The sequence below is a fragment of the Peromyscus californicus genome, unplaced genomic scaffold, assembly GCF_007827085.1.
Source record: "Peromyscus californicus insignis strain IS unplaced genomic scaffold, ASM782708v3 Scaffold_12__1_contigs__length_115047231, whole genome shotgun sequence".
In the NCBI taxonomy this organism is placed as follows: domain Eukaryota; kingdom Metazoa; phylum Chordata; class Mammalia; order Rodentia; family Cricetidae; genus Peromyscus; species Peromyscus californicus.
The window spans coordinates 102,492,392-102,512,322 of NW_026294413.1; the positions used below are offsets into that span (position 1 = coordinate 102,492,392).

Genomic DNA, 19,931 nt, shown 5'->3' on the forward strand with positions numbered 1-19,931 from the left:
CAGTAAGAGAAATTTGAAACAGCCATGCATATGATTTTATAATTCTAATATGGAATTGGGTGTGAAGTAAGAGTCTAAAAAAGCAAATACATTCATCAGCCAAGCCAGGGAGGGTGAGGGTGGCTCTTCCTAAAGAAGTTTCTCTTTTTATCTCGAATAAGAAGACAGCTGATGAAATCAGAAATTCCTGACTGTGCAGAACATTACGATATTGGGAAGGGTTTTGAGGAAAATAAAGCAAAGTCTATTTCAGGATCTTAAGTAAAGAAATATTCTTTGAAATATACATCTAAACGGAATCAGTCTGATGACAAGTTGCTCACAAATGGAATCTGCTTGCTTTATAGTTTCTAAATGTGTTCTTGTGTGTGTGTGTGTGTGTGTGTGTGTGTGTGTGTGTGAGTGTGTGTGTGTGTGTATGTGTGTGTGTGTCTCGGGGGGTGAATATTGTTAGTCAAATCCCATGTGGTTTCTTTCATTATTCTTTGCATTATGAAAATTAATTTCTATAGGTTCAATTTTGAAAAACATTAATGTCACTTACTAAAGGTAAATGTGACCGATGTTGATTCCCTTTTTTAAGATTTATTTTATTTACAAATGGAATCAGCATGCTTTATAGTTTCCAAATGTGTTCTTATGTGTGTGTGTGTGTGTGTGTGTGTGTGTGTGTGTGTGTGTGTATGTACAAGTGTGTGTATGTGTCTCTCTGTGTGTACATGTTTATATGAGTGTGTGTCTGTATTTGTGACTGGGTGAGTACATGCATATGTGACACCTGAAGAGGCCATAAGAGGCAATGAGTTGCCTGGAGCTGGAGTTACAAGTGGTTGTGAGCTGCCCAACATGGTGCTAGGAACTGAATTAATATCCTTTGCAGGAGCAGCCAGTGTTCCTGACCAGAGACATAGGTCCAGTTCCTTAGCTACATTTAGAATTGAGACAACAGTGGACAGAAACACTTCATGGACTTAGAGCAATGAGGAGCAAATTATTCTGACATTGCTTCATGTGTAGATATTAGGTCAGATTGTTGAATCATTTTTTAAGATATTAATTTTTATATGACTGTTTTGCCTACATGTATGCCTGATGCCCATAGAGGCCAGAAGAAAGCATTGGATGGTCTAGAACTGGAGTTACTGAAGGCTATGAACCACAAAGGTGCTGAGAACTGAACCTGGATCCTTTGAAAAAGCATCAACTGTTCTTAAGCATTGAGCCATCTCTCTAGTCCTCCAAATCTGATGTGTGTGTGTGTGAAACACAAAGGCACACAACCTTGTTTGAATTTTAGATTACATAAGAAAAACACTTTTACTTGAGGTTGCTAAGCACTTTTTGTCAAAAGCTTTTTGAATGTCTATTCATCACTTAGGACACTGAGACCCTCCCTATCTTGAATCTAAAAGTAGTTACATTTTACTATCTGGAAATAGCCAGAAGATATACTATTTAAGAATTAGAGATTTGTGCTGCTTCTATTAATAAGGAAATACTGATTTTTGCCTCTACTCCAATATTCACAATCTTCTGCAATTCAAGTTCCCTAAAATTAGGTGCCAATAATTAAGGGAGACCTCTTCACTAGGTGTCCTTTATTTCACTTATGTGAAGAACATAAATCAAGACCAGACAGACACCTTAGACATTTTTGACAGGTTCATATTTTGAGATGCAGGATGGGTACTTAGGCATATGTGAGGGTTTTGTTAAATAAGAGAAACAATACTGAATAATCTAACAAGCATGATGATACCAGCCAGTAACCCAAATTGGAGTTAGTGCTAACAAGGATTATGGGAAATTAAGTGTTTGTTCTGTAAGAGATGATAGCCAGGCAGGGTGGATGAGAAATCAGCTTGAATCTTAGCTCTCCCTCTTAGGATCTGTTAACTACAGTCACAGTTCATGACATAACACCTGGATTCTTTATAATTTAAAGATGTCTACAACTAACACTTAGGTAATCCCATGACCTTCACTAGTCTGTAGTTTAGTACTTCTAATGATCTTATCAAAGCTTTGTGAAAGGGCCTCAATTTCCTCCATCATCATGAGCCACTTGAGACAGAAGCTCTATGTAAAGGCCAGAAGCCTCCATTCTTTACTTTAAGATTAAAATACAGTACTTGTGTCCTCTCCTCCCTTCCTCACCGGCAATGCAGTTGACCAAATCCAGGCTTTCATATTGCTAGGCCAGCATTCCACCATTGATCTGTACCCTCTTTTCTCTTTTGAGATTTTTTTAAATTTAGACAGAATCTCACTAACTTGCCTAGGAGAACCTTCAACTCACTCTGAACCCAGCAAGGCCTTCAACGTGCATGTCATCTGCCTCAGTCTCCTGATTAGCTAATTGGTCACTTCAGCTGAAAAAGATTTCCAAAGTACTTTGTCTGCTGTTTGATCCCCTCAGATCACTTCATAACTTGAATTAGATGTTATGTTTACATCTGGCTTTCCTAGCCAGATTAAAGACACTTTTAAGGTGGAACTCCTAAGGTACATCTTAGCTGGAAATATCTTATGTATTGCAAAAATACTTGTTGATAAATAAATAGGAACAGTCAGGTTAAGGAAAGATAACCATAGATTAGTCTCTGTCTCAAGTCTCAAGTCTGATTTTGGTAATTTTTGGGGATATTCAGTCGTCTGTAACACAATTCTTTAAAATGAGGATGTTAGTAACTTAAGAGGGTTCTTCACAGGTGTGCTTTATTTACTTTGTGGGAAGATCATAAATGATGGGCACACACACACACACACACACACACACACACACACACACACACACACACCATTTTTAACAGGTCCAAGTTTTGAGATGCCAGACATGTATTCACTTATAGAAACAACTTAGCATTACATAATGACTTGTATGAAATATAAAGAGGTCAAAAGAATTCTGGGGGTAAATGCTTACATGACTTTCTCAAGGGTCTGGATTTATTACTTAGTACTTCAGTGAAGGTCAATAAGTTTGTTTATTTTGTTTTTCTTCCCACAAACTGGTTGTTTCAGTTGTGAAAGATTTTAAAAGCTTTTTTTTTTTTTTTTTGCTTTTTTTTTCTTTCTTGCTACTCCAAAATCACAACAAGCAAGGAAATCAGGGTTTGGTGGCACAGGCTTTTTTTCTGCTTCCAGTTTTACTTAATCCTACTGTTATGGAAACAAAAGGTTGAACAAAGCCCAGCCTAAGATGCAAATGCTTAGGCTCATTCCCACAGTACCTGCAGGCTAGTCTTCTCCTTGGCCTTGGGCTGCTCTAAGGGTGATTTATTTAAGCAATCATGTAAAGTGAAGCATTATGTAGACTGTCCCAAACTGTAGTCCTAATCAAAATAATGTCAACTAGAGGCTGGCTGTAGCCTGGAAGAGTGGCAGCCACTCTTCCCAGTGGAGTCTTTATGTCCTCTGTCTCAGCTTTATCCAATGTCACAATTGAAAGTTCAATAGATAGTCAACCTGCTTCAACAGAGATTTTTAAAACATTCTTAAGTCTCATTAGAAACCAAAGTAGCACAGTAATTGAAGGATGAATCTGAATGCAATTATGATAATTAAAATAGCAACTTAATTTTAAGCTCTGGGAAATGCTCAGCCCAGTGCTCAGACATTTAAATCCTGAGCTATACTGGTTAATAACTTAGATTTGTACTGCAAAGCAGTCAAATGTTAGAACTGAGCTAGTAAAATTTACTGACTACACACATTCAAATGGTTAACTATATATTTGGGGTTTGCTGTTTTTACTGCTAATAGGATTCTTGAAGTAATCTTTCTCAAATATAGTACAGTTCTATTTCTGGGTGTCTTCACTTACCAACCCTTAAACACTAGGATCAAGATATATGATGAGATTAAGGTGGATGCTTCACAAGGAGTTGAAATCTCACAGAGTGGACAAAGAAGAATCCATATAACATCAGTGCATGCTGGGACTGCGTTTGTATAGAAGCCTTACAGAAGAATCAGCGAGGAGTGGAAAGGGATCTGTGCATGTCGCTGTGTACCCATGCACGTGTACACAAACAAACAGCACATACCCCTTTCTACACAGCATTTGACGCTGAGTGAGATGCGGGGGGGGGGGGGCAGTTATTCTACAGCTCTGCCTTCTAATCTTCAAGTGACAGTGTTGGGCTGGAGATAGAGAAAGGTGAAGAACGGACGGTAAAGAAGGACACCATGTTCAGGAGTTTGGAACCCTAGGGGACAAAGTCAAGTGAAGGTTTAAAATGAACCACCTGTCTTTGAGTTTTATTTTTACTAAGAACTCCACAGAAGCCAGTATGCCCTAACTACAGGAGTTATGCTATTCAAATGCTTTCCACATTTGGTGTTCATCACTGTTCTTCATGATCTCATGGCTGCACGTGTGCCATTCTGTAGCTTTTCATCATTGTCCAACTCCTTTGTTATATCTTTGATTTCTATTTTCCATCTTAAATATTTCATCATATAAGATTATATGTACTCAATCCTTATCTATAAATGGCATAAAGAATGGGAGTGGGACCTCTTCTGTGAATATGCACAGACACAGGTCTTGTCAGATGTATTGTATCTGTAGATAAAGCCACTAGGACTTTTGATTTAATTTTAAAATTTAATTCTGATATCTATATCTCATGGATATGGGTAGTGCACTTAGCTTACCATTTATATTATAGATTTTATACTTCTGGTGAAGAGAGTTTTATATTCACACACATACATACCATACACACACACACACACACACACACACACACACACACACACACACACACATTGCACATATGGACACAATCATGCATTTGCTCTGAAGGACTTCAGGTAACACTGCCCTGAAACACACCACTGATCAGCTGAGCTTTCAGGGAAGTACTTTGTGGACAAAGAGCTGGAGGAAAAAGAAGGAAGTGCTTCGTCCACCAGCTCTTCCTCATCTTCTGAAGAGCAGAATCCATAAAGGGAGATGCACCAGCCTTGATTCCCTCCTCTAGACACCCATCGGCCAGGGAAGAATGTCCTATCACAGGAGCTAAAGTCGGTGCCATAACCAGAAGACTCTGTCACAGGTTATCAGTGATACTTCTACAGCCAAGTCAACATTCCTCTAAGTACTTTACCACTGCCTAAGCTGTCTACCCTCCTTCTCTCCTGCCCTGTGGTAACAGGGTATAGAGCTGTCAGATATCACTAGGGCTTGGGAATTCCCTTTTCTCTCAGGTATACCTCTAACCACATGGCACTCTAATGTGCCTTTTCTCTTACTAATCTGTGGATACCATCTGTTTATTCTAAAACAAAATCATCAAGCCCATCCAAGGCAGACAGAAAGTGTTCTACTCTTCACATGCACATACAGGTATATGCAAAGGTCAAGTACACAGATGACTATAGACTTCTATATAAAATTACACACTGGCATATCAATTCAGTATCATCTCCTCTCCTGTCTTATATACCATACTATTGTGGAATATTATTTTAAGATGTGTCTCATTTATTTATGCTATGGCACATTTATTTTAATGATGCAAAGATGTGTTACATTCTTTTGTGCTGCATTTGTTTAACTCTATGAAGCTGTGTTACTTTGGCTGTCTAAAATATCTGATTGGTCTAATAAAAAGCTGAATGGCCAATAGGGAGGCAGGAGAAAGGATAGGCAGGGCTGGCAGGTAGAGAGAATAAATTGGAGATTGAGGAGCCAGAGATTGAGGAATGAGAAAAGGAGGAAGAAGGAGGACCCAAGGGGCCAGCCACCCACCTATACAGCAAGCCATGGAGTAAGAAGCAAAGAAAGGGATGCAGAAATAGAGAAAGGTAAAAGGCCAGAGGCAAAAGATAGATGGAATAACTTAAGAAAGGCTGGCTAGAAACAAGCCAAGCTAAGGCCGGGAATTCATAAGTAAGAATACGCCTCTGTGTATTTATTTGGGAGTGGAGTGGTGGGCACCCAAAGAGCCTCAAAGAGTCATAGAGTAAAACCAACCAACAACACCATACAGCAACACCTCAATGAGGCTGATAGCAGAACCTCAGAGGTCCAGATCCTAATGGGTTCACTACTCTTGGCGGTAAGGAAGATGACTAATTCTTGTCAAGATGAAGAATCCATTGTGCAGTTCTTCTGAGACTCAGGAGTGGTTTTATGTAATGTGCCTAGGCCTCAAATGTCTATCCACCTTATCTAACCTGCAAAAATGCCATTATCCTCAAGCATGAAAAAGCAGAATACATTTCTCTTATTTTCATTCCACCCTCAAAGTGCAATTTGTAACCACTGATTCTTATTCAATGATCTTAGAATCATACTACTCAAGTGTTAGCTTTTCTTTTTTTTTTACTGCATTTTCTTTCTTAAATTTTTTTCAATCTCTTTTCTGATCTGCTATTAGCACAGTCTATTGGCACTTCTAATACACTTGATAAAAATCCCTTTCTTACCCAATCTTGAGCAGGTGCTGGGCAGGAGAAAGCACTTGATGCATAAAGGACCTGCCAATGGTGCTTCTGTTCCTGTGTGAAGATGCTTGTAGTGGGATCCTTTATGTTAGGAGTGAATGTCCTTTGGGAGTGGAAGCTTTGCTTGAGAAGTATCTGAAAAGATGAATCTGGGAGCCATCAAGGTCTCCATTTGCTGCAGGAGCCTGGTACCCGCTCTATCAGACCTCTATGAAGCAGTAAAAACATATCCCTGAATCACCTTATATGTCCACAGAGCTGATTCAAAACACACAAAAATGTGCCTCTAAATGTTGCTTCTGGAGATACAGTGCAATAATTCAAGCTTCAGCAACAAAGATATGAGAGAGAATCACCCTTAGACCATAAGGCTTTTGAACTTCTACATAACACTCATCATACAAGCAAACACATGCTGCTTGCATAAGAGACACATTGCTTTCTGAAGTTAAGTTCAGGTTGTGTATTATCATTCTTTTCAGCATTTGAGACATTTCAAGCCTAGCTCCATGAAAACAAACTCTTGCCACCTTCCTCCTGAGAACAGAAATAGATGTGACTGACATTTGTCATGCTCCGAAAATCCCTTGTCCTTTTTCCAAATGACATTGTGGTTGGCTTTAAAATAAAAATGACTCCTTTCCCATCTTTGTCACCAGCTCAATATTTTCACTGTCTAGCTCCTACCACAATCCTACAGAAAGTGATACTGGTCCCTCACTTTGTTTGGCACTCAGCCTGAAAGAACACACTGATCAGGTAGCCACGTGAAGGACAGAGCCCAGGCTTGGGGCCTGAGCATGGGCAGATTTTCCCAAGAGGTTTACTTCCCAGTCACTATCTGCCAGTTTACATGAGATTTTTTGTTTGTGAGGAGAGAAGTTTTGTCCTTTTTAGTCCCTGAGTGTGTTTTCTGAAGCCCAGTAAACATGTAGAACCAGTGATTAATCTAGAGCTTGGTACCTTTGTGTTAGGGAGTACAACATCCCCATACTGCAGTTTTAAATTTAAAAGAAAAGAAAGATGGAAGGAAGGAAGGAAGGAAGGAAGGAAGGAAGGAAGGAAGGAAGGAAGGAAGGAAAGAAGGAAAGAAGGAAAGAAGGAAAAGGAACACACAACTCAGTACAACATGTCTAAATCATGAAACCGAAGAGTGCACATTTGCGATTTAGTACCTTTGTCTGATGAACACATTTGTCACTAAGAGCTGATAAAGAGAATTATGTAAATTAGAAAAAGTGTTCCTAGGCCTTGCCAATCATAGGATGTGAGTAACCCATATACTCAGTAGGCCAATTAACTCCTGATTAATAGTCACTGAAGGGCCATTGCAAACATCAAGTATTTTCTACCTGTGCTTAGGAGGAGGTCTCAAAAAGCAAGACAAAACAAAACACAAAAACACTTCCCTAGGGGTTCTACCTAATGACCTTTTATAAAACTTGGAAGTCTGAAATTTGATGACCAGTTAAGAACCACTGTTACTTAACAGAACCATCTGGAAGTATGAAATTTTAGAACTTACTGTGTCTAAATGCTGAGTTTTTCTTCTTATTTATTTACTTATTCATTAATTTATTTATTCTTTTTTTTTTTATTTTTAGACAAGGGCTTTTGTAGCCTAGGCTGTCTTCACACTGACTATGTAGTTGAGGCTAGCCTGGAACTCCTGATCCCTTTGCGTCTACCTACCAATCGCTAGGATTACAGGCAGGTGCCGCCATCCCCAAATGAGAACCATTTTTAAAATTATATTTGGAATCTGCTAAATATTGGTGCTAGCAAACTTTCTGAGTAAGTGCCCAACAGGTCTGGGAAGGCAGGACTAGGTGTGGCTTTGGCCTGGAGAAGGCTGAAGTCAGGGTGGGATGGAAGATTATTGCTCACCAGTGTCTGAACTCAGAAGAGGAAGGAGCCCATCCTGACTCAAGGCAGTCAGGTAAAAGTGGCAAGGAACACGTTACGTTACTCCCACTGGAATTTCCTCTTCGTCAGCTGAGGATTGCTGACCCTCTTTCCCACTGATGCGGAGTGAGCAAGGCTCAGCGAGTGGCGGCTTCAGCAGGCCAGCCCTGTTGCTAAGTCCTTGAGAAAAGAGACAACGCAGCTGCGGTACCTGAGAGAAAAGTAGTGAGTGGCTGCCAAAGCTACGGGGACGTGGAGATTCTGACGTCAGTGCCACCCAGGCCCATGGAGGTTCTGACGTCAGTGCCACCCAGGCCCATGGAGGTTCTGACGTCAGTGCAACCCAGGCCACAGGGAGGTTCTGACGTCAGTGCAACCCAGGCCACATGGAGGTTCTGATGTCAGTGCAACCCAGGCCACATGGAGGTTCTGACGTCAGTGCAACCCAGGCCACAGGGAGGTTCTGACGTCAGTGCCACCCAGGCCCACGAAACTGCTTAACCGGAGAGTGAGTGAGAGTCCTCAAAACAGTGACGATCAAGGAACAATGAGACAGAGAGCATAATCGGGCCATCTATAATTCATTCCACCAAAGCACACCACAGCATAGTCACGTTTGTCAAGTTAATTGGGATATAGTATTACTTTTTTATGTCAACTTTACAATTTTTAAATTTATATTTTATATGGCATTACCGTGTGTATGAATTTAAGTGCGGGGCTGCTTGGAGCATCTGTGAAGGCCAGAAGACAACCATGGAGTGAGTTCTCTTCTACTGCGGTAGCTCTAGGTATTGAGTTGGGGGTCATCAGGCTTGAGCAGCAAAGGCTTTTACCTGCAGAGTTATCTCAATGGCCCTCTTTTTTGTTTACTGTTGTTGTTTTGAAAAGATGGTACAATTTTATCAATTCTCCCTTCCTTCTCTTAAAAGCTCTCCATCTTGCTCTCTTTCAAGTTCATGAGTTATTTTTCCTTTAATATTTTTGCATATATATAAACATGGGGACATACGTGTGTGTATATATGAATATATATTGTATTAGTCAGTGTTCTATTGCTTTGAAGAGACACCATAACCACAACAACTCTTATGAAGGAAAATATTTAATTGGGGCTTGCTTACAGTTTCAGAGGATTAGTCCAGTGTCATCATGGCGAGGAGCACAGCAGCATGTATGCAGACACGGTGCTGGACAAGTAGCTGATCATTCTACATCGGGATCTTCAGGCAGCAGGAAGAAAGCCACCAGCCTGGTTTGGGCCCTTGAAGCCTCAAAGCCCAACCCTGTGATGCACTTCCTCCAAGAAGACCATACCTCCTCCAACAAAGTCAGACCCCCTAATACTTTCAAATAATGCCACCCCTAAGCATTCAAATATATAAGCCAGCATACAGAGGCTATTTTTATTCAAATCCACACACATGAACATATCACACTAGGACCAAAGCATGATTCTTATTTATATTTGTCATCACCATATGATCTGAGAATTTAAGAGAAAATGTCTGACAAACTTCTTTCACTATCTTCTTTTAAACTTCTATTACAATTATTTACATGTATTCGTGTGTGTGTGTGTGTGTGTGTGTGTGTGTGTGTGTGTGTGTGTGTGTGTCTGTGGATGCATGTGTGCAGGCATTCATGCCCCAGTACATGTTTCGAGGTCAGAGGACAACTGGTGCTGGTGGTGGTTCTCTTCTTCCATCCTGTGGGTTCCGGGATCAAACCCTGGTCCCTTGCTGAGCCACCTTGCCAATCCTTCTCAGCCTCACATTCTATAGAGTAGAGAAAATCTTTACATCTGCTTCAGATTCTGGCCCACACCATCTCCCCTCTCTATGCCACTTCACTGCTCTCCCACACCTGCCCCCTCCCTGCTGCTGCCCTGCTCTCCCATACCTGCCCCCCTGCTGCTGCCCTGCTCTCCCACACCTGCCCTCTCCCTGCTGCTGCCCTGCTCTCCCACACCTGCCCCCTCCCTGCTGCTGCCCTGCTCTCCCACACTTCTGTTTCCTGTACTTCTGTCCCCGCTCTCCTGGATTCTCAGCATTTTTAAAACAACTAGGTTTTTGTTTCTGATTTTGATTAGTTTGTTCATTCTTTCATAATTTTAATATGTATTTTTATTGAGATGATTTGGCAAAATAAAAAACGTGTTTTAATATACTTCATCTTTATACATAGATAATATGACAAAACACGAACATCATCGTGCAGGAAACAGCAGAGCTCTGACTTCTTATTCTTAACACACAAATTTTGGCTGTAGAATCCCATCTCCCTTTTCTTCTGATAAGTATGTAACTGTTCTAGAAAACTATTTCTGAACCTAATTTTGACACTATCTGAAAGATTTAGATGGTGTGGCCTCCTTGAAGCAAGTGTGTCACTGGGGGTGGGCTTTGAGGTTTCAAAAAGCATACTCTAAGCCCAGAGTCTTTCTCTTCCTGGTGGCTGCAGATTCAGATGCACAATTCTATACTACTTCTCCAGCAGCATGTCTGCCTGTGTGTGCTGCTGCGGGCTGCAGGAATATATCATAAGAACTCAGCTGGTTATGGCAAAGTCACTATCTGGAGGGATCAAGGATTTCCTCCAGAGCCAAATTCCAAGGAGCTTTGGGTGTTATTTGGCTTGTTACGTATCCGCTGATTTCTGTTATGAAAATCATGTGTGCCTTCATAGTTTTCCCAATTGACTTTTCCCTAAGTAGGTCTAACAGTGTAGACTGATCACTCTCTGGACATACACATTCCAGGTATTTGGAGAACAGCCTCAGGAAAGGCTTTCTCTAGAATCAGATATCTCCCTTAGCCCCTTTCAAGGACTAACAGTGATAACAGTTCACATGCTAGTCACCTGGCTTAAGGTAAATTCCACAAAGAGACACCGCCTAGGTCAGGTGGATGTTAAGTAATAGCTTTACACAGTTTAGCTTGGACCCTCCCTTCTTATACTGGGACTTCCAGGGCACGGGACTGAGAAGAGAAAAGAGAATGGAAGAACTAGATGGGTAAGAACTTGAGAGGAATGAACTGAGATGGGGAAGAACTAGATTGAAGGGCTAGAAGAGAGTACTAGAGGAACAAGATGGAAGATGAGGAAGACCCAGATGGGGAAGAATAAGAGGAGAGAGAAGGAGATGGGAGAGGAGCTGATATGGGAAAGAACTAGATGGATGAGAACCCAGAGGGGGCAGAACTAGATGAAGGAATTAAGATAGAACCCAGAGGAGACAGCAGATAAATGTAAAGAGAAATTGGGCAAGAAAGGAGCTAAAAATGAGGGCAGAGTATAAATAAGCTTGTAGAGAAAGAACCAACACAGAATAATAAAGTGTGTAGAGTAAGGAGTTTCGTGTACGTAGATTCATTTTTTTTCTTCAAAGATTAATTTTCAGCTGATTGTAGATTCTTCCAGGACCCTGGGAGGGGACTATCAAGGAGCTGGACCTCCATAGTCCTCGATAGTATGCTGCCATGCTCTCCATCATGATGACAATGGACTAAACCTCTGAAACCATAAGCAAGCACCAATTAAATGCTTTCCTTTATAGGAGTTGCCATGGTCATGGTGTTTCTTCTTAGCAATAGAATTAAGACATTTCTTTTGATTCCTTGGGCACTTGTACATATGCACACACCCACACAACACACACACCCACACACACACACACACACACACACACACACCAGAATTAAAACATAAAACAAATTTTTTAAAGGCAACTCATTCAAAAAACTATTTTGGATGTTTTTCAATGCTAGCACATGAAAATTGGGGTAATTAAAATAGTACTCTAATCTTTTATATCACACTCACCTCTTTCTTCTCCAGCCACTATCTTCTCTGCATTAGAAAACTATTAGCACCTTCTCTGTGACCAGAGTGCTTTGGAGATATCCATCTTTATGCTGCTATTTGACAACAGAAACCATGTTCGTCAGCTTTCTTATCATGGCACCTTCCTCTACAGCCATCAAAATCAAGCCATAAGGCTTTAATCTTGAGAGAAAAGGCAAATGTTTGTACCATGACTTTCTGCATTTATACTAAAAGGACCTTACTCCTTTGCTATACACCAAAGGAGTATATATGATAAGCTCCAACAGCAATGGCCAGTTCATCTTTTAGAAGCTGGTGGCAACAAATGGAACCTATCAGAGAGTCACTAAAATGATCATTTAAAATCTACAGCATAAGAGACCAGGTGCCAGCACAGAGGTGAAGGGTGCTTGCAACCTCAGCCATGGGATGCACACAGACTTTTAGGGAAGGATGTGGAACAACTATCAACAGCAGCTTGGTATGGAACACTCAGTGTGGTACGAAAATGTACATTCCTTTTTAGATTTGTACAGAAGTATCCATAATTGCAGATCACTGGAGTACTGTGTATGTGCCCTGCGGATTGAATGTACAGTCACTTTAATCTGTTCTGTTAAGCATTCTATATTCTTATCTCTATACTCAAAAGGTTCCCTTCTGACTAAGGCATCCCTATAAGTGAGGTTATAAGCATTTTCCCATCCTTACCCAGGCCATCTGTACACTCTGGAAAGGAACTGATCTCCCTAGCACCTGTTTTCTAAATTTTATATTCTAGAAAGCAGTTTATTACCACTCTGTCCCAAAATCACTCAGGACTACCTGATCAGTAAACTCAGTGCTCTCATATTTCAAATGTCGGCTTAGGGAAATACACTAGCTTCTTAGCTGGGAATAAACTAGTCACTTGCACACTAACTCAGGGGCCATTCAGAAGGCCAGTATTTTCCTGTAAAGACCCTTAAAAGGAATAATTGGCATCAATAACACTTACCTGCACATGCAGAAGGAAGGTTACCCAGCCATCATGAGCCCAATCACATAGCTGCATTTAAAACAATGCAGTACTTGGAATTTGTTCAAATAAAGCCTAGGGTAATGCAGATCTTCTCCACTCACTCAGTAGGTTTAGCTGTGTACTCAAGGCTAGATTAATCACTCATGCAGTTATACTGTAGGTATTGTGCAGAAGTTGTTGAGGACATAACACAAGATTCAAAAAGCAGGGAATGTGGCTTCCAGGGAATTTGTAACAACTGGGTCTCTCTTAAAAAGTCAGATTACTACTACAGTATACAAAATCCATTGCAAAACTAGCGATCATCTTAAGGGTTGTGTAAATGAAAAGGAACAATTACCATTACACAGATAGATGGATTTCAGTGAGAGTCAATGTAGTGGGCACATATTTAAACAGACATGGGGTTAGACAAAGAAGGGAACCCCCAAACAATGAGAAGGACAACAACAAAGATCATTGCTTAACCTGTTTTGTCAGAGCTGGTGGTCATGGTATTGGTAGTGATGGAGGTGAAGGTAGTCTTTGCGCTGTCCTTGGCAGTGACAGATTTCTGCTTATTTTTCATGGCTTCCAGTGCTTTGAGCTTCTTGGCATGTTTCGTGCCTTTGTAGTGGGCCGCAGCCTGGCTCTACAAAGGAGAACACAATGAACCATGCAATCAGGCTCATTTCTAAACTGGCATTCTCTGTATTACTGCAAATACAGACTCTCTTTCAATAACAGGTACCATTCAAGCTAATGCCGGCCAGGGCTGCCTTTAGAATGATGCTTAGAAAGCAAGGGGAATTGAATTCTAAGAGGCAAAAGGAAGAAAGACCAGTTGCTTCCCTTAAGAAGCTGAATATGAACACATCAACATCTTCTTTTTAGAGTGTGGGGGTGTAAGAATTTATACTGGCTTGCCTTTGTTCTGCCAGCAGAGATGCTGGGCTCCAAAGAAGAACTAACAAAGGCTCTAGCAGAGTGATTCTCACCTCCTCTGTTCATACAACATGTTTTCTCTTCCTACAGTGTGACTGATGAACACTCAATGGATCTACAAGAAGGATTCTCATAACCGAGGATGTGTGCACTCAGGAGGCTGAACTTAGAAACTCACGAGCAAACACAGGGCTGAAGTCCAAATGGGGCATGGAGAAGCAAGAAGATTTCCTGATTCCTTCTGTCCTTTTGCTTCCTACCAGGGCCTCCTCAGGGAATTCAAGGTGATGTTTCTCTCCAGCATGATATTCATGATCAGGAGGCTCTGTGGCTCTTAAATACCTAATATGATCAATGCAGTTCTTTCATCTGTGGCTTCTGAAATTCTATTTTAAAGGCAGTCTCTATTTCCTAAGGCTGTTGCTACTTATTACTGGGAGAGAGCCATTGTTGAGACACTGTCTACATAGCTTAGGCTAGTCTGGAACTTGAGACATTCCTGCTTCTGCCTCCCCAGTGCTGGGATTTATAGACCTGTAGCACTTCCGCTGGCATATTTTTTTAAAATTGTTTTTAAGCAGTTTCAAGAGATATTAATGAAACAGAAAGTCATCTGTTATGAAATATTTATTTATTAATGTTCAGTGAGAAGATAAAAGCCTTTGCTGGAATGGTATATGAGCAAACAAGAAGATTATTAGGTTCCAGTGTTTCACAGGGCAAACCTTTTTAGGATTACTTTTAAAAAAATAACAAAATCTCATTGATGGACTATTTCTGTTGGGTTACCCATTACTTTTCATTGCATAGTCAAGCAAAATGTTCCATTTTATTAGTACGGCAATGATTTCATTATATCAACTAGAGCTGGCAGGGCCATTCATTATAATATATTTTAATAAATAAAATATTTCACACCTTCATTTGCATCATTCTAATAAGATGTTCTCAAAGGCCTAGGTACCTTTATTGAAAGAACACTGGATAAGGAAATAATATATTAGAAACAGTTTGAACAGAGAGCACACTCATGCACCAGGTACACGTTTCCAACAACACAGAACACCAGAAGACATAGTGTGAACCCAACAGGAAGTTCAAACATGCTGCAATTAACTGAGAAGTCACTGGCGGATTGCATTGCCCTCGCCCTAGGGGAAAGCCACTCTGACAGAATACTTTGTTTTGTTGTTCTTGCCTGATTCCACTTTTCAATTCACCGTGTGGCACTGCAAGCGAAGCACAGACTATGATGGGTCAAATTCACACAGGAACCGGCTATGTTCTTCAGGTCACCGCTACATAACATCCCTTAAAGTACTTCCCCATGGTGACTGACAGGAATGTTTTCATAACACATATTTAAAGATGGAATTTTAATCAACAAGTCTACCATCTCCACTTACGTCTTCAAATACACTTAAGTTTACAATGTTGAGACAAACTCACTCTGTAGGCCAGGCTGGCCTTGGCCTCCTACTTGGGTTGTTCTTACTTCAGTCTTTTCAGTGGTGAAGTTACAGGTGGGTTACAACCATCATGCTCAGCTTCAAAATACATACGTTAAAAGGTCGTAGAAAAATACACATTATCAGTGAATTAGAGGAGATTTTCTGTAATATAGCATACTCTAAGTGGATGACTTTACTTTTGAAATTAAGACCCTTACTACAAAAGAATTCCTGTAGCACAGTGAGCATAGTCCACAAAGAAAGAAAAGCCTTTTTGTTCACAGGTGCAGAAGCCTGGGGTTCTCTAGTGGCTCAGGCAGGCTCAGGAATGAGAGAGGAGGAGGATGCACAGGTGTTGGTAGGTTCTTGACTGGCACATCTATGTTGAGATTGAAAACATAACAATTGAAATGCATACGCACACTCATGTTCACCAAGTAATAGCCTTGAAGGACCATATCAATCACTTTGGTTGCAGATTGCCTAGATTTTTCTGACTAGGCAATTAAGGCTCATCTAAGTTGGAAAAAGAAAAAGAGTCAACTGGTAGAAAGGTGTAAAGTGCTGTGGGGAGTCTGGGATGTGTAGAATTTGAGAGAAATGGATGACAGTAGTGGAGGCCAGCAGAGGAGACTAACTGATTGTGGTTGGGTGTCAGCAAGTGTATGCTGACAGTGGAGGTGGCAATACAGATTTGAAAGCTAATATAGATTCATAACCATCCTAGATACTTTGGATTTTATTCAATTGACTTTTCTTGGAGTTTGGGAACTATTCTTGGGCATTCTGGTATAGAGGTTCTAGTCTATACCTCTGACCCTAATTGCTTTGTCTGACTTGATTCATGGGTGTTAAAGTTTGTGTGAAGACAGAAATCTAACCAACTTGCCATATGCTTAGACCATGTGACTGACTGCAGAGGTGATTCAGCCACAACTCTATGTCACTGAAGACAAAGCTGGAGCCTGAGTAACAGTGCTTCTGAAGGATTTTGAAGTGCATCTCTTGGCAAAGACTTGTTTTGAGCCTCATCTGCTTCTCTTTGGGGCAGAGAGATGCAAGGCAGTCTTGCTATGCACCAGCATACTCTGTCCCCTGTGAGGCTATTTTGGGTAGTAATCAGTCAGTTTCTGAATTAAATCATTCCCAGAAACATGAGAATCCTGAAGAGACAAGCAAATGTCCATTTTTAAACATAAATGATGTCATCATCAAGTAAGCAAGTATGCTTATAATTGAGATGATTTCAGGATTCTGTACTTCATAACTAAAAGCAGAATCATGTACACAGAAGCCAATATAGCAGAATCATGCTGCAACAGCTGATTTTAAAAGAAGTGAAATGTGAGATCATGATGTCACAGAAATCACTGCATGGATATGAATCTTGAGCTAGCATATGGCATCATAGAGCTTAACATATGTCACTCCAGAGGCATGTCCTGCATAACAGGATGATGCCATTCTAAATGTTCCTTCCACAACCTGCTTCTCAGTGCTGTCAGAGATTTCCTCATCTTCCAATTTTATCATGGATATCTCAAGCTGTCTTTCAGCCTGTGCAGACCTCAGCTTCCAAAGTGGGTACAATTAACTTTTAAGAGACTAACACTTAAAGAGGGGACTTGTCTATTAAAACATAGACCAGCAGTTTACTGAAGTAAATAAGAATCATTGTCTAAGCTTATGTTGGAGAGGATGTGAAACAAGGGGAACACTCCTCCACTGTTGGTGGGAATGCAAACTTGTACAGCCACTCTAGAAATCAGTATGGCGGTTTCTCAGAAAATTGGGAATAAGTCTCCCTCAAGACCCAGTTATACCACTCTTTGGCATATACCCAAGGAATGCTCAATCTTGCCACAAGGACACAAGCTCAACTATGTACATATCAGCATTATTCGTAATAGCCAGAACCTGGAAACAACCTAGATGCCCCTCAACTGAAGAATGGATAAAGAAAATGTGGTACATATACACAATTAAGTACTACTCAGCAATAAAAAAAAAAAAACAATGATATCATGAAATTTGCAGGCAAATGGATGGAACTAAAAAATATCATCTTGAGTGAGGTAACCCAGACTCAGAAAGACAAACATAGAATGTACTCACTCATAAGTGGATACTAGATGTGAGGGAAGGGATGGCCAGACTGCAACCCACAACTCCAGAGAGGCTAACTAACAGGGAAAGACCCTAGGAGGGAAGCATGGATGACCCTGAGAAGAAGTGGATGAGATCTACATGAGCAGACTTGGTTTTGGGGGGGTGGTAGAGGGCAAGGAGTGGGGGATGAGAACATAGAAAATGGGATGGTCATCCTGGATCAGGAACAGTGTGGGAGGGCAGGGAGGAAGATACCATGATAGTTGAGGACATCATGGGAATAGGAAGAGGCAGGATTCTGGGGAGGCTCTCAGGAATCCACAAGGATGACCCCACCTTGATCTGCTGGCAGTGGTCTAGAGGGTGCCTGGACTGGTCAATTCTGGTGACCGGTCTAGCAAATAACCTAGCTGTCATCATAGAGTCTTTGTCCAGTGACTGATGGAGACAGATACAGAGATCCACGGCCAGGTACCAGACTGAGCTCTGGAATTCCAATTGATGAGAGAGAGGAGGGATTCTGCAGGCGAGGGATGTCGAGATCATGATGGGAGGACATGCAGAGATGACCAGCCACACTAGTGGAAGCCTATGAACTGTAGACTGGTGGCTGTGGAGGCCCCATGGGACTGGACTAGGCCCTCTGGATATGGAAGACAGTTGTTTGGCTCAAACTGTTTGGGGGGCACCCAGGCAGGGGGATCGGGATCTGTCCCTGGTCTATGGGCAGGCTTCTGGGAATCCAGTGCCTGCAGTGTGACGCCTTGCACAGCCTTTGTGCAGTGGGAAAGAGCTTGGACCTGCCTAGGCTCAGTGTGCTGGGCTCTGCTGACTCCCCATGGGAGGCCTCGATTTGGGGGATGTGGGGATGTGGGGAGGTTCAGGAAAGAGGGCTGAGGGGGTGCAGGAGGGAGGAAGGGGGATCTGTAGATGGTATGTGGAGTGAGTAGAAAATTTCTTAATAAAGAAAAAAATGCAAAAAAAAAAAGAATCATTGTCTAAATCTCTAGCATTTTGAGAGACTTGTTAATGGCATGCTATTTTATACTTCTACAACCAGTCCCTTATAAATTTATGTTTTGTTTAACTTTTTTTGGTGTACTTCTCAAAACTAAGAATTTTTTATGTAAGCATATATACCTGGTTACCATAAACAATCAACGTTTAGGGGCTCATATGGTCTTGGTTAGTTTGTGATATCATGAACTTGCATAGTCCTTAGTCCTAGAAAGGAATTGGTAAAGTGCACATTCTCGATGTCCATTGTAGGCATCTAGAATCAGACACTATAAGAGGAGAAGGCTATTATACAGATAGATATCAGAAAGCTAGGTCACTAAGGATGGACACCTCTTCCATAATCAGCACCTTGTAAAATAAGGAACTAAAACAGCAGGTTTGGTGACTGCTCCAAAGAATGGGATCTGAGTCCACCTCTGGCTCTGGGTGGGAACAAGTCCTTCTGAACTGCCCAGAAGATCATAAGATTACTGCCTACTGGAGGCTTTCTGGAAAAGAACAAAGACATACTATTGTATTCTCCAAAGCAACTGTTTATTACCTGAACAAGAAAACACTCTTCAGAAGAGCAGTGAGTTCAGGAAACATGTGATCACCATATTGTGCTTCTGTCTACTCCCAGCTGGGAGACTGGTTTCCTTTGCAATGGCCTCCTACCCTTCAGAGTGCCTACTGTTACTCTTACTGAACTCCTCTGGTCTTCACAGCTCTCTCCTTTGTATATGCATTTATTAAACAGTTGGGGATGGAGAAGTGGCTGAGCAGTTAAGAACACTTGCTGCTCTTGCAGAAGACCTAGGTTGGGTTTCTAGTAATCACACCAGGATGCTCACAATTGCTGGTAACCCCAGTTCCAGGAGATCTGACATTCTGGCATCCTCTTTTGCCTTTTTAGGTGCTTGCACACATGTGGTGTGTGGTGTACACATATAAATCACACACAGACACACATACATACTAAAAATAAATAAAATTTGAGTATATTCAACAGCAACAGAGAACATAGGGATCAGAGAGCAGAAGGAATGCCAGAGTAAGATCTTGTTAACAGAGATTAGGGTTTGACTGTAGCATAAGTCTTTTGAGTAATTCTGATTCACACTAACATTTTTGACCTGCTCATCTTTAGAATTTTCTCCAGGAATTCATTCTTGCAAAAGTACCTGCTGTGGGTGCAGAAACCAACACCCCAGGAATGGTGCTTTGGCTTTTCC

At 41.2% G+C, this 19,931-nt stretch overlaps 1 protein-coding gene across 5 annotated transcripts in view; it reads right to left on the bottom strand.

Moving 5' to 3' along the window:
* The window catches only part of Znf385d (zinc finger protein 385D), a 957,149-nt gene that overhangs the window by 92,543 nt on the left and 844,675 nt on the right, over window positions 1-19,931 (bottom strand). For all 5 annotated transcript variants that reach the window (XM_052734022.1, XM_052734021.1, XM_052734024.1 and 2 more), the window contains one exon: window positions 13,682-13,844. In XM_052734022.1, the coding sequence (XP_052589982.1) occupies window positions 13,682-13,844 (163 nt within the window). The remainder of the gene's footprint in view (window positions 1-13,681; window positions 13,845-19,931) is intronic.